General features: G+C 38.4%; 1 protein-coding gene across 18 annotated transcripts in view; it reads right to left on the bottom strand.

Annotated features, from left to right (window-relative positions):
• The window catches only part of JADE3 (jade family PHD finger 3), a 135,141-nt gene that overhangs the window by 29,763 nt on the left and 89,149 nt on the right, over nt 1-16,229 (bottom strand). For all 18 annotated transcript variants that reach the window (XM_013986089.2, XM_005673582.3, XM_013986086.2 and 15 more), the window contains 2 exons: nt 6,630-6,820; nt 2,335-2,546 (listed from right to left, as the gene is read on the bottom strand). In XM_013986089.2, coding sequence (XP_013841543.1) covers nt 2,335-2,546; nt 6,630-6,820 — 403 coding nt within the window. The remainder of the gene's footprint in view (nt 1-2,334; nt 2,547-6,629; nt 6,821-16,229) is intronic.

Raw genomic sequence — 16,229 nt, 5'->3', positions numbered from 1 at the left:
CAAGTCTACTACAGATCCACAATCATTTATCTGAAAACTCGAGGGTAAGAAACATCAGGAAATTCAGAATTGTTCATATTTTAGGAAATTACTACAGTGCATACATGGCATATGACCTAACCCCTTAATGGGACCAGGGTAATATCTTATAATCAAATACATTAATGTTTCTCTAATAAAATACACAAGTATTTACACAAAATGGAAAATGAGTACAAATAGCCTCACATTGGATGAGTTCTGCTACTGCCCCCAAATCAGTTTTGGTGCCAAACTTAAGTAAAAAACTTGTAGTTTTCAGAGCTTTAAAAATCTGGAATTGCAGAGAAGGGACTGTGGACCTGTACGGTCAGACATTTAAGTTCATACTTAAATGGTAAAGATTTTTCTCTCTCACTAAAGGTGAGGCATAAATACCAATAACTGGTAAAGATAAATTTTCAAATTCACTCTAAAAGTGAATTTAGTAAGTGAGCAAAATGAAGAAAAAGACCCAAGTGATCACAGAGTAATTCTGAGTACCTTCTAATACAGAGGATTTTGTGGTCTAGGGAATTAAAATGAAATCTTAAGTCCTGGCTTCTATCTCCTGTGCTATCTAATCATTTTAGTCATTCTGTAGCCAGAGTGATCTTTCCAAATACAGGACAAAACCGAAGTTCCTTAGTTTGTTAGAGACACCTTCACATGTATCCCTTGTATCCCTCTCTACCCTCACTCTCCATGGCCTTCCTACTTGACTCCACCGCTCCTCACAGTTCTGAACTGCTCAGAGTTGCCTCTGACATACTTTGCCTACTCTCACTACTCCATTTGAACATGTTTTCCTCTCTGCCTGAGTGAATGCTGCTTTTTTTTTTTCCTTCCTGGCATCTCTTTTTGGCCATTAAAATTCAGCTTGGATGCCACTTTCTGGAAGTTATCCCTAACCCCCATCCGTCCCATGTACTTCCAGAGCAGCAAGACTTCTACCTACAAAAGCACTTGGCATACTATGCTAAATGGGCAGTTTCCTTGTAGACCCTACACCAGAGTCTGATCTCCCTGGGGGCAAAGACCATGTCTGCCTCTTCGTCACTGTATCTTCAGCATGCAGCAGTCCTGGCACATGGATGGTGTTGCGTACCTATTTGCTAGATAAATAAATGAAACACACAACAGGTTCAGAAGAGTGAAAAATCACTTTAGGGTAAGGGAGTTCAAGAAAGGATTTGAAGTAGATCTTGAAAAATACAGAAAGTTTTGATAGCTGAAGGTGGGAGAAGGTATTTTATTTTATTTTATTTTTTTGTCTTTTGCCATTTGTTGGGCCGCTGCTGCGGCATATGGAGGTTCCCAGGCTAGGGGTCTAATCGGAGCTGTTGACACCAGCCTACGCCAGAGCCACTGCAACGCGGGATCCGAGCCGCGTCTGCGACCTACACCACAGCTCACGGCAACGCCGGAACCTTGACCCACTGAGCAAGGGCAGGGATCGAACCCGCAACCTCATGGTTCCTAGTCGGATTCGTTAACCACTGCGCCACGACGGGAACTCCAGGAGAAGGTATTTTAAATTGGTGTGGCTGAAACACGGACACAGGACAGCATCAGGAATATTTATCACTGCCCCGCTGAGTAACCTTACTTCACTAGAGCACAGGGCTTGTGGGAGAAGACAATCAAAGAGCTGAAAAGAGTTCAGATATCGTCGTCATCACTACTGTTAACTAAAAAGCTAGTGTGGTAGCGAACAAATGATAAATAACTAGCTGTAAGAGCTTGGGGAAGGTCTCTTCACCTCTCCTGGTATTATCTGTAAAATTAAGAAGTAGGGCGGTCTTTTACAATCCTAAAATTCTATGATCATTAAAAGTAGAGTGGACCTAGTTTCCTGGTAGTGGTATATATTTGGGACATGGGGGAGTGCTTTGGGTGCCAGGATAAGGAGTCCAGACTTCCAGCTGTAGGAAGTGTAAATTCACCAAGGTTACTGACCAGGGGTGTAACCTGATGATGTAACAGGGACTCCAAGGCAGAGGAGAGACTCCCAGGCAGGCAGCAAAGAGACTCTCCAGGGGACTAAAAAATATCGCAGAAGGCAATCTCAGTGGCATGGGCATGAAGCAACACAATAAAGATCTGGGCTTAGCCTCCTGGAGTAACATTAGTAAGTTAAGTCACCTTGGGAATCATAAAAAGTATTGCTTCTAAAAAATTACTGAAGAACAGCCAGGCCAAATCTTTGTTTTCCCCCTTAAATGCAAGCTGCTACCCAGATATGGGTGCTGGAGATCATCACTGAGCTTCAGAAAGGCTGACCGTGGGGAGGTGGCGGTCTCCACTCTCACTAACCTGATGTACACAGATGTTACACTTATCACAGAACACCATATCATTCCCTTCTTCACTGTCTGGAGACCGGCACACATCACAGATCACATCTTCATCATACTCTATGCCTAGCCCTTCCTCTGTCTCAATAGCATGGTTCATATTTTCATGGCAATGGCGTTCCAGGACTTCTACTGTCTTTTCCATAAGATTCTCATCAACTGGCCCACAACCTGCACAGAAATACAAACAATCAATCAACCCATCAGTCAGCTGTCATTCCCAAATCACCTACTGTGAGCCCGATACGGAGGTGGGGAAATTCTAAAGAATAACACCATCTCTTCCCTGATCTAAAACAACCAGATTTCAAAGTATCTTTTGCTAGAGCTGTTCTAAAATTTATCTATCATCACATATTAGTGTTTGACACATGAAAGGAGATATACATTTCACCATTTTCCTTGTAAGTTATACAGTAACCTTTTCAATTTTCTGTCTAAATCCTAGTCAGTCTCCTCCTAAATCTGTTTTCCCTTATTCCTACTGAGGGAGGACTTTCACTGGACTTTGTAATTTTGAATACTTTAATTTACAGTATAATAAAGTTAGACTCACATAACTATTTGGACATAAATAATAATTTATTCTTAGCAAATTAGTTCCAATGAGCACATCTAATGGTCACAGAAGGAAATTTTCATACAAAAAGGGTATTAAGCCATTAAAGAAAATTCAAGGTATGCATATGAGATTTATACATATGAAATATTTGTTTTTCAAACGTGACTTTAAAAAATCCAGTAATATTTTCTAATGGCAAAGTATAATATAAAATAAACTTATTAACATTCACACAGGTCAAACTTCAAATTGTGAAATTATCTTTTTTGCCTCTTGATTCCTTTTCCTTTCATACTTTAATTTTTCTTAGTCTTCTATACTTAGTAACCCAACTAAAAGATTCATATAGTGGCTACCGGTAACAACTAATCATCTTTCTTCTTAGGGGAACCAATGGTTTTGTGAGAGCACACATATATTTACTCTAACAGCTTATAAACTCAGGAATAATTTTCAAAATGATCTGAAACAAATTTACCCAAGTATTCCATTTTAGGAATTCCACATAAACTACCTTCTCAAAGTTGTAGCTACTTATGAAACTCAAAACTACTCAGGTAGTATGTTTAATTTTTCCGGCCAAGACAAATTACACTTTTCCCCCCTGGAGTGAAGAAGTATAGTGTCTGGTTATAAGAACACCTGGATTCAAATTCTCACTTGACCTCATATTGGTTATGTAAGCTTTGACAAGTTATTTATCTGCTTTTTCCCATTTTCAGCCACACGTGTAGCATATGGAAGTTCCTGGGCAAGGGATGGAATCTGAGCCACAGCTGTGACCGGTGCCACAGCTGTGACCGATGCCACAGCTGTGGCAATGAGGGACCCTTAACCCACTGAGCCAGGCCAGGGATTGAACCTGTGCTGCCAGAGACAATGCCGGATCCTTAACCCACTGCGTCACAGTGGGAATTTCCTATTCATTCTCCTTAGGGTTTAGCCTCCTTATCTATAAAAATAAAGATAATAATACCAAACTCACTGATTTCTTATGAGGCAGAGATGAGATCATGTTTGTACACTGCTTAGTATAGTGCCTGGCATGCAGTAAGCACTCAATTTTTTAAATTGCTTAATGTGAATTTAAAAATGCTTAATTTAATATTGTTTTTAAAAGTGTAAGCTCTTAGAGCCTTACTACAGTATCATTCATTCTAAAGGAATGCTTGAGATAAGGCAATCGTCTTTTAAAACTCATCCAGGTCTAAATGCAATGTGGTATCCTGGACGGGATCCTGGAATAGAAAAAGGTCATTAGTGGAAAAACTGGTGAAATCCCAATAAAGTAATAGTACTGTACTTGTGGGGGTTTCTTAGCTTTGACAAATATACCATGGTAAAGTGAGATGTTAACACTAAGGGTACCTGAAACTGTGCAAGGGGTATATGGTAACTATTAAACGTGCAACTTTTCTGAAACCTAAAACTATTTCAAAAAATTTGAAAGCTTATTTTTTAAAAACTCAAACAGACACAGAGAACAGACTTGTAGTTGCCAAGGGGTGTGGGGGGGGATTGAGATGGACGGGACGTTTGGGGTTGGTAAATGCAAACTACTGCATTTACAATGGATAAGCAATGACGTCCTACTCTATAGCACAGGGAACTATATCCAGTCTCCTGGGATAGAACATGATGGAAAACAGTATGAGAAAAAGAATGTGTGTACGTATGCATATATATATATATATGTATGTATGTATGTATGTATGTATGTATATGTATGACTGGGTCACTATGCTGTATAGCAGAAACTGGCACAACACTGTAAATCAACTATACTTAAAAAAATAAATAAAATGAAAATCAGAAGAACTGGGAAAAAACCCAACTCATCCAAAAGGGAATTAATTGCAAAATACCAAAGGGATCTTTTTATAAGGCAGTGTCATGTTGAAAGCAGCACTGTAATGGCTGGAGAGTATATGGATGCTACACAGTTCATAACACAACTGCACAATGAGTTATCGCTCTACTTTATTATGCCCTCATATTCTCATTTTCCCTGTCAGTCTTTTATTCCCTTCTCTTTGTGGTTTGCACCCTAAACTGACCTCTCCTCTTAGAAAGCAGAGCAAGAGAAAATACAAAACAAAATGTTTTAAAAAGCAAGGAGTAAGTACCGGTTACTGGCAGAATAACTATCACCGTTATGCTAAACTGGATTTCATCTAATTTTAATTTCTTATTCGCATGCATTCAGATACAAACCTTTTCAAAAGAAAGAGGAGTTCCTGCTGTGGCTCAGTGGAAATCAACCCAACTAGTACCCACGAGGAGTCGGGCTCGAACCCTGGCCCCACTCAGTGGGTGAAGGATCCGACATTGCCATGAGCTGTGGTATAGGTCACATACCTGGCTTGGGTCTGGTGTTCTTGTGGCTGTGGTGTAGGCCAGCAGCTGCAGCTCTAATTCGACCCCTAGTCTGGGAACTTCCACATGCCACCGGCCCTTGAAAAAAAGAAAGAGAGAAAAAAAAAGGGTAGAAAAGAAAAACCACTGATCCTTGTTGTACTAACAATGAACAAATGGGATTCAAACAAAAATAAAGTCAAATATATCCTTCACCGTTATCTCATAGAGAGACTTAAAAACCACCCAGTTTCACAGGACCATTTGGACCTAAACGTTTAGACTGAAGACAGGTCAAAAAGAGCTGTATGTAAGTATAAGGTGAGTTTCCTTTCAGCCTAGGATTTCTGAGCATGGCTGGTATAGTACTGTATGGTATACATTTATTTAAAATTATTATTATGTTTATATCCGAGTTTTGTTTGCTTGTTTTTGCTTCATTTAATTAATTAATTAATTAAATTAATTCCTTTTTAGGACCACATCTGAGGCATATGGAAGTTCACAGACTAGGGGTTGAATCAGAGCTGCAGCTGCCGGCCTATGCCACAGCCACAGTATCGCCAGATCCGAGCCGCGTCTGTGACCTACACCACAGCTCATGGCAACACTGGATACTTAACCCACTGATCGAGGCCAGGGATCAAACCCAAATCCTCATGGATACTAGTCAGGTTCTTAACCTGCTGAGACACAATGAGAACTCCTATTTTATTTTTTGAGAACTGCATCACAACTCATTGGAGGTAGCTAAGAACCGCTTTGGAAATGTTTTGCCCTAGGCCTGCCATTCTTCTTTTAGGGAGCATTCTTTCAGGCAGCAAAATTACAAGTCCTTCATTAAGGCATCCTTGTCATATCAACCTGTCAGTTGCAGCGGTGCTGTCTAATGCTGAAGTTGGAACTTTTCTCCATCAGGTGGAGATGCCAGAGGTGCCACTGCCCTTGGCTCTGCTCACTGATCATGGTACTTTTCAGGGCTGAGCAAGGAACTGGTCTCGGAATGCTTCTCAACCAGAAGTCCAATCAGCATGACCAATCTCACATTCAGAACTGGGAAACAGCCTCGTAAAACCTACATGCTGTCCCTTACCTGTGATATTCACCATGAACAAGGAAAGAAAAGGTCAGATTTAAATGTTACTGCTCTACTTTAATATATTTATGCATTTCAGGAAATGCCTCATTAAGATTAAGATTAAAGAGAAAAATAATCGAAAAGGCCCGAAAAGAAAGGAAGCCACAAAATGAAAGCAAGTTATATATGGTCCTGACAACTTAAAAAAAAATTTAGGTATTGAGTCAAGGAACAAGTTACTTGTGAGGAAACAACTTACCCATTTCTGCGAGGTCTTCATTGAGTTCCTGGAGCCAAAAGATGTCCATGTCGTCTAGGTCATAGCGGCACACAGATGCCGCCAGCTCCGTGATGTTGATATAGCCAGGCTCTGCAGTCTCTGGGCTGGAGCAGTGGATGTACTTTCGGGGTCGGATAAATAGGACCTCCTTTACCTTGTCAGCCACAATCCTAGAAAAGCAAAAGAAAGACACTGATAATAATCAACACATGACAGATTCCAGGCACTGACTGGATGGGCCCAAGAGCACTCAAGCCATACAGTGGAGCTGAACGCGTTCCCTTTCCACCCTAGGGAAATCCCCTGCTCTGCCAACTGGGAGGCATGGCAGATTCCTTTCTAGAAAGCAAATGGTTCTACAAATCCCGTTTTGTCAATTGCTGTGAACACTGTGACTGCTAAGAAAATGCTTCACTACCCTTATGGCTTCTAGGTCCCTACCACCATTCATCCTATCAAAATGTTGGTACATTGTGTGTTCTTAGTGCAATGGTCACTATGTTTACCTAGAAGGGAAAATAGCAGAAAGGGTGATACCTATACAAAGACACAACCAGATTCCATACCAAAAATAAATTTCAGCTAAATTCATGATTTTCTGCAATACTGGATGGTGGTAATGATTACAGTCTATAGACTCACATAAACCTGTTTTTTGTTTTTTGTTTTTGTCTTTTTGCCATTTCTTGGGCCGCTCCCGCGGCATATGGGAGGTTCCCAGGCTAGGGGTCTAATCGGAGCTGTAGCTGCCAGCCTACGCCACAGCCACAGCCACAGCAACGCGGGATCCGAGCCGCGTCTGCGACTTACACCACAGCTCACGGCAACGCTGGATCCTTAACCCACTGAGCAAGGGCAGGGATTGAACACGCAACCTCATGGTTCCTAGTCGGATTCGTTAACCACTGCTCCACGACGGGAACTCCCTAAATCTGTTTTTTTTTTTTTTTTAAATGCTTTTTATGGCTGTACCTGTGGCATATGGAAGTTCCCAGGCTAGGGGTCGAATGAGAGCTACAGCTGCAGGCCTACACCACAGCCACAGCAATGCAGGATCTGAGCTCCATCTGCAACCTACACCACAGCTCATGGCAACGCCAGATCCTTACCTCACTGAATGAGGCCAGGGATTGAACCAGCTACCGCATGGTTCCTAGTCAGATTTGTTTCTGCTGCGCCACGATGGGAACTCCCAAACCTGTTTTTCTGATACTCATTCGCATGATAATCTTGGGCAATTACTTAATTTCTATAAAGTTCAGTTTTCTTAGCTAAAAAGGATAATAATCATAAATTATGATATAATAACATCAAACTTAAAAGGTTATTATGACAATTACATGAAAAATTATACATAAAGTGCTTATCATAATGTATAGTAAAAAAGAGATGATCCATAATGCCATTGTTGGGAGTTCTCTTTTGGTGCAGTGGGTTAAGGATCTGGTATTAGCACTGCAGCAGCTTGGGTTGCTGCTATGGTGCAGGTTTCATCCCTGGCCTGGGAATTTCCACATGCCACGGATGAGGCCAAATAAATAATGCCATTGTTACTGTTATATTTCTTATTATTTTCACTATTCATGTAGATGAGTTAAAGCCAAGAGGCCACGGATTTATACAAACTTAAGGCATTCCCCCAGCATAAAGAATAGTGACTATAAGTCTGAGCCAGGATAACATGATGGATGAAAGATTCCCATTCTTCCATCAAATTACCCAACAGGCCAGAGCAACCTCATATTTCCCCTTAGCCCTCCTGACAGTTAAGGCAAGGAAACCAAGCAAGGGAAGAAACAGATGTTTCTCATACCAAAGACTCATTCTACAATCGATGTTTTGGATACTACACGAAGCATCAGAAAATATAACCAAGAGAGAAAAATCTGTATTATTAATCCCTGGCAATTAAAGAACAGGGTAGGCCATTTACAAAAGAAAGAGATATATGTGTCACCATAAAATAATGAAAATTGTTAATCTGAAAGGCTTCTGGAGCCAGTTTTTTTTTTTTAAATTCTAGAGTTACTATGGATGAAGAAGGATTCATAAACATAAATGAATTCAGAGAAATATATATAAATATATATCTAGGAATAGTCCACCTTGTAAACAGAGCATGAATATTTCCTCCTAAGCATTCTTCCAAAATCTACAAATAATGGTGAATAAAGTTAATAACCACACACATTTGCACATTTTAATTTTCCTACCATATGGAGTCTTTAAAGCCAAAGGCAACAAAGTATTTGAGGAAAAAAGTAGAACTCTAAAATATTAATTTAAGCTAAAAATTTGGGAACTGCTTCGATGGTCTGCTTCCAACCAAAATGAGCCCAACTGAAAAGGACAAGACATGCATATGAATTCTCCAGAGACTATGAGATTAATTATGCTGAACTTTTTGGTGCATAACCTACAGGGTAATTAAGAATATCTAATTTTTTTCAAGATTCATGTTTTTCTAAAAGGGACAATATTTTGCTTAACTATTCATCTTAATTGCCTCAAATTCTGTGTGGAACAAGATAGACTGTAAATGTCTGTGAATTAAACCAATACATTTATTAAGCTTCTGGAAAAAAATGAAAATAAACATCTTTGTGACCTTGGGATAGACAAAGATACTTTATATAAGACCCAAAAGCCATTAAAAGAAGAGACTGAAAAAACGTGTTTATCAACAATATATAATATACTCTTACAAATCAGTTAGAAAACTACAGATAGGCCAATTAAAAACTGGGCAAAAAATCCGAATATACACTTCACAAATAAGGATACCCAGATAGCAAGAAAACTTAAAAGATTCTCAACCTTATTAGTCACGACAGAAACACAAAATGAAATCATAATCTGCCATAATCTGCTAAACTTGAAAAGACTGACCAAAAAAATGACAATACCAAGTGCTTATAAGGAAATGGAGCAAACAAACCACTGCTGATGCAACTGTTAATTGGTACAATCATTTTGGCAAACTATTTGGTAGCAGATATCATGGCCGAACATATGCATACCCTATTACTTAGCAAATCCACTCCAAGGAATATACTTAACAAAAACACATATGTACACTAAAAGATGAATAAAAATGTCCATATTAGCAATTTTGATAATAGCTGAAACCTAAAAGCAACCCAAATACCTATCAAGAGTAGAACGGATAAATAAAATGTTGTATATTCACACAATGGAATTATGACATGGAAGTGAAACTTAATGAAATACTATATGCAACAGCATGGGTAAATCTCACAACCATAATGATGAACAAAACAATCCAGTCTCAGTATGAAGGCTTAAAAACTGGCATAACTGTCACCTATGGTGAAGGAAGTCAGTGAGCAAGAGTGGAAGGAGGGCTTCTGGAGTGCTGGTACATAGCAACTGCTACTGTATGCTGATTATTTTTGCTTTTACAGTAAGTTAATCATTTACCTATAATGTGAAAATCACGCACATATATACATGGTTAATACATCATTAACCACTGTGTGTGATATAACTTATAATACAAGCTTCCTTTCTTTCTTTTTTTAGGGTCCCACCCACAGCATATGGAGGTTCCCAGCCTGGGGTGGATCGGAGCTACAGCTGCCGGCCTACACCACAGCTCATGGCAATGCCAGATCCTTAACCCACTGAGCAAGGCCAGCGATTGAACCCACAACCTCATGGTTCCTAGTCGGATTTGTTTCCACTGCGCCACAACGGGAACTCCCACACGCTTCCTTTCAACCAAACATAAAGCACTGCTTTCCTCCTACTGGAACCTTATTGCAATAGAAACTAATTTAACTGTATTAATGAAAACAAAACAAAACAGAGACTATCTAAAGCCTGTTTAGTATCTACTAGCATCAAATTTATCCATGGTTTACCTAAAAAAAAAAGTAACAGGGTTAACATCATCTTCATGTGTTGAACTTACTTTCAAAAAAATTTCCTGTGGTAACGAACAGACTTATCTAAGCAGCAGGAACTTATAATGCAAGCTGGCTCCATTTCATAATTCTCCGTACCCCCCCTTCCCTCAATCATCGCATCCACACATTACACTACCTCAAACTAAGAGACGAGAACCTCGGAAGGGACGATGGAATAGAGGAGAAAACAGCCTGAAAGCCAGAACAAAAATTCTGAAAGGATTTGTTCCACCTACTCTGTTATGTCTCCCTACTCCCCACTGCGCCTTCAGTTACACAGCACGAATAGACTAATTCTAGCACCCAAGAATCAGGTCAATTAATTTATATACCTCCAAAATTACTTCTGTAAGTCCATTAGGAAATAACATTCTGAAGCATTTTGACAATCTTGTAGATTAGGTAATAAATAAAAAACAAGTGTTTAGTTTTATTAGCATTTAAATTTCTCTGACTGATTGAGTAATCTGTCTTTAAGCAATAAGTAACTCAAACACAAACATTACAAATACTATTATTGTGATGGATTGAAGGAAGTCACAAATGCTTTGATAGTCCTTCCGTGGAGAGGTAGGGTCTATTTCCCTCCCCTTCAGCCAGGAGCTCTCTGTGACTGCTCTAATAAAATGTGGTGGAAGTAATACTGTGCCATTTTCTGAGCCCAGGCCTCGAGTCTAACATCTTCCACTTCTTAGTTCTTGGGATACTCCCTCTTGGAACCTGGAGACTATCCTGCTGAGAGATGTGGACAGGTCTCAAGACTGAATGGGAATCTGGGCAGTGCGAATCATAGCATCAACTACAGGGTTAACAGTGGTGAATAAAATCAGTAAGGTTCCTGTGCTCATATAGCTTTGAGTTTGTAATGCTGCTACCAAAGAGTAGCAGAGAAATGCTAATGTGTTCACCAAATCCTGTTTCTTTTTTCATCTAGGTACATAGCAAGACTGCATTGCCCACTCCTTTGCAGTTACATGGGCCATGTGACTGAGTTCTGGCTAATGGCATATGTGTGGATAATCAACTTCAAAGCCTAGCAACCCCTCTCCCCCAATCTACATGCATAACCTTCCATACTGCCTTTTCTCTTTCTGCAGACTGGATTTAGAAGTTTGGGGGTGAAAAAGGCAGTGAGAAAAGACCTAGAAGATAGAGGAGCCACTCATAAAAAGAACCTAAGTCCCTGAATGACTATGTGGGGCAGAGGTGACTCACATCCCAAACCCACACTAGAGGGAGATTATGTGCAAGAAATAAAACCTTCATTGTGTTAAGATGCTGAGACTTCTGGAGATGTTTGTTATAGCAGTTGGCCTATCCTGACCAATACATACATAGTGGTAAAAAATTATTTCCCAATATTTTCATGTATGTTTCAACTTAAGTAATTATTGCTACAATAGTCATTCTAAATTTCTTGAACAGATGTATATTTTAGGATACTTTCTCTAGAGAACTGAGACATCCATCAGTAGAAAATCACTAACCAATGAGGTTTTAATTTTACCAAAACTAACGTTGGAGGAGTCAATCCAAAATAATACATTAAAAGATTTTTGTTTTTACATTCTGATACTTTTCATATGCTGTTGTGAACTGCTATCACATTCTTTATTAAAAGTATTTAGCACAAAATTAAGGAATGTCATCAAGTTCTTATTACACATTGATTTACAATTTTTAAATTTGTAAGGCAGGAAAAATTTTTACAATTAAATAATATTAACGAACATTTATTTTCATATGGAAGTAATACACAATTGTTGAAGACAGTAGTTTTAAATCTAAAAGCAATAATTGCGAGGCTTTGTTATGAAACATACATTTGTTAGATTTGACAGTTACATCAGAAGAGAATACTTTTATTTGTGGCTTTTGAGATTTCAAACTGTCTAAATATTCTCTCAAAAGTGTAAATAACCAAACTGTTACCTGGCACCTCCTTAACTTCTAGGAAATATGTAATCCATGAAAAAAACCAGACATACAAAAAGAAACCCTAACATAAAAAGTCATAAAATTAACCAATAAAAAAGGAATATAGGGAGTTTTAGTGTGGCTCAGGGGCTTAAGGATCTGGCATAGTCACCACTGTGGCTTTGGTTATAGCTGTGACACACGTGTTCAACCCCTGGCCTGGGAACTGCTGCATGGTAGCCAAAAAAAAAAAAAAAAAAAAAAGGAACCCTCATACAATGCTGATAGGAATGTACAGTTAACTCTTAAGATGGGATAAGGAGCACTGAACCTTCCTGTAGTAAAAAATTTGCACATAATTTATTTACTGTTGGCCCTCTATATACATGGTTCTTGATCTGTGGATTCAATTAACTATAGTCTGTGCAGTACCACAGTATTTACTATTGGGAAAAAAGTGCATAGAAGTGGACCCACACAGTTCAAACTCATGTTGTTCAAGGGTCAACTATATCTTCTGGTTGTCTGCTAATTTTCTTTCCTAACACCTATTCATTTTCCTCTTTACTTCCTTTGTTCTATTCTCCTTACAATAATAAATGTATACTGAAAACCTATTTGACAGTAAGGGTTCTGTTCTCAGGTATCTTATAGTCACATCTTGTCTTCCTTCTCTCTTTTAATCACAGACTGTTGTGCCTTCATGTACCCACTTTCACATTTTCTTACCCATCTATATACTCCTCTATTTGTGATGATTATTTATATATATATTTATAATATATGTATGGATGACACATTAATATTATTGAGGTATAAAGGACATATATTAAGCTGAATATATTAAACATGTGCAAATTAGTAAGTTCTGACACATATATATACATTTGTGCAACCAGAACTACAACCAAGATAATAAATATATCCATCAGCTCTAAACGTTTCCTTGTGCCCTTCTGCTTCACTGGCCACTTCCAAAACACGACTGATCTGTAGTCATTTACATCAAATAGTCCTCACTTTGCACAGTGGTATTGTATTGTAAAAATGACTGCGCAAAATGAAACTATGAAGAGCAATCTTAATCATCAATGGTTAAATTATGATTGTTGAGTGATCTTTAAATTTTATCAAAATATTTTACTCTCTTACTGCTGGCCATAAGTATGTGGGGAAATAAAAAATAGTAAAATCACATATGTATTTAACACGCTGTAATTTGAAACACTGAGAATTTAAACTCTTATCTCTTTCTAAAACTTATCAAGAGTATAATATTTGACTCCTTTTAATTGCGTAACTTATGACGCAGAGCAAGCAATTTTTCTATGTCTTGGCAAACTGTCATACTCCTTTCTAAGTTTGGATCATTTTCCATCATTTTGTCCTTTGTGCTTTCACTGTTGTAAAATTTTCTGAGGGTTCCTTAATGTGCGGTTTCTTTTCTGCCATCATTTTCTCTGGGACATCTTCATTCTTTTCATCACAATCACTTTCTTTATGCCCATAAGTTTGCCTTCATTAAGTTCTTCTAGCTGCATATCTAGAGCCTCTTAAACTACAACAGCGTATTCACATTCCCATGATCAACTACTTATTTTATAACTACATTTAGTTTGATTCAAATTTCTTTTCCAGTGTTATCACTTTTTATTTCTTTAAATGTCTGGCAGAATTTTCCAGTGAGACTATTTTGGTGTGGAGGTATTTTCAGAGAGGGTTATTTATTTATTTAGTTTTTTAGTTATCTAAAAGAATCAACTACTTAAAGCAGAGAAAACCTAGCAAAGAATACAAGCTTGGTCTTTTTTTGTCTTTTGAGGGCTGTACCCTCGCCATAAGGAGGTTCCCAGGTTAGGGGTCGAATCAGAGCCACAGCTGTTGCCTACACCACAGCCACAGCAACATGGGATCCAAGCCCCGCCTACAACCTACACCACAGCTCAAGGCAACGCTGAATCCCTAACCCACTGAGCAAGGCCAGGGATTGAACCCGCATCCTCATGGATCCTTCGTTAAGTGCTAAGCCACAAAGGGAACTCCCTAGAGAGGGTTTTAAATTACAAATTCAATTTCATTAATAGTTATGGGGCTCTTCAAATGATTATTTCACACTGGTTGAGTTGTAGTAATTTGCTCAGGTAACCCTCAGGAGGGCAAAAAAAGAAAAGAGAGGAAACAGAGAGAGCACACAGACACATATATGTAATAAAATAGCAGGAGTTCCCTGGTGGCTCAGCAGGTTGAGGACACAGTGTTGTTACTGCTGTGGCTCAGGTCACTCCCATGTCACAGGTTCTATCCCTGGCCCCAGAACTTTCACATGTTGCAGGTGCAGCCAAAAAAAATTAGCACACTTAAGCCCTAGTATATCAATAATTACATTAAATATAAATGGTCTAAACCCATTAAAAGTCAGAGGTTGGCAGAGCAGATTAAAAAACATGATCCAAATATATGCTGTCTGCCAAAAACATACTAAAATATAAACATATAAGTTGAAAGTAAAATAATGGAGAAAGATATACAATGCAAACATTATTCAAAAGAAAGCAAGACTGACAATATTAATATCAGATTAAGTAGCCTTCATAGCAAAGAAAATTACCAAAGATGGAGAAGAATATTACATAATGATGAAAGGATCAATCCACCAAGAAAACATAGCAATTGTAAATGTATGTGCACCAAACAACAGTGCTGCAAAATATCTGAAACAAAAACTGATAGAACTGAAAAGAGAAAAAAACGATTCCCCATTATAGCTAGAGACTTCAACCTTTCTCAGTAAGTGACAGAATGGGCAGAAAATTATCAAGAATATAGAACTCAACATCATCAATCAATGGGATTGTACTGACATTAATAAAATATTCCACCCAACAGGAACAACAGAAGCATTGTTTTCAAGCACCCACAGAACATATACCATGATAGGCCTATGTCCTAGGCCATAAAATAGACCTCAACAAATTTAAACAAACTGAAATTATATAGAGTGTGTTCTCTAATATAATGGAATTAAAACTAGAAATCAGTAACAAAGATTAAAAAAATACTCAAATAAGCTAAAAATCACATTTTTGTTCTGGTGCAACAACAATGAGGTGCATGGATGTTCCCAGACCAGGGGCTGAATCTGAGCCACAGCTACAACGTACACCACAGTTTCGGCAATGCTGGATCCTTAGCCCACTGTGCTAGGCCAGGGATTGAACCCATGACTCTGCAGAGACAACACTGGATCCTTAACCCACTGTGTCACAGTGGGAATTCCTAAAAACCACACTTTTAAATAAAAGAAGTCTCAAGGGAAAAATACACTAAAGTGAATGACGCTTATTCTGGAAGAGGAAGTCTCAAATCAACAAGCTAAGTTCCTAATTTGAGAAACTAGAAAAAGAAGAGCAAAATAAATCTAAAGCACTTGATCCCCTTGCTGTACAGTGGGAAAATAAAAAAAAATAAATCTAAAGCAAGTAAAAGAATTGAAATAATAAAGAACAGAAATAAATTTTAAAAAAGACAATGAAACAAAAAGACGGCTTTGTAAAATGGTCAGTAAAAAAAATTCAACCTATAGCAAGAAAAAATGAGATAAAAATTGCCAATATCAGTTATGAAAGAGGGGATTTCATTTGCTTTGTGTTCATAATTGCTCAATGAAGCATTTGTATGATGGCTGCTTTTAAATCTTTGTTAGACAATTCTAATCTCTGTCACCATGGTACTG

Source organism: Sus scrofa, chromosome X, assembly GCF_000003025.6.
Source record: "Sus scrofa isolate TJ Tabasco breed Duroc chromosome X, Sscrofa11.1, whole genome shotgun sequence".
NCBI classification, from domain to species: domain Eukaryota; kingdom Metazoa; phylum Chordata; class Mammalia; order Artiodactyla; family Suidae; genus Sus; species Sus scrofa.
The sequence above is the reverse complement of the archived record's forward strand: the minus strand, read 5'-3'. Positions and strand labels throughout refer to the sequence as shown.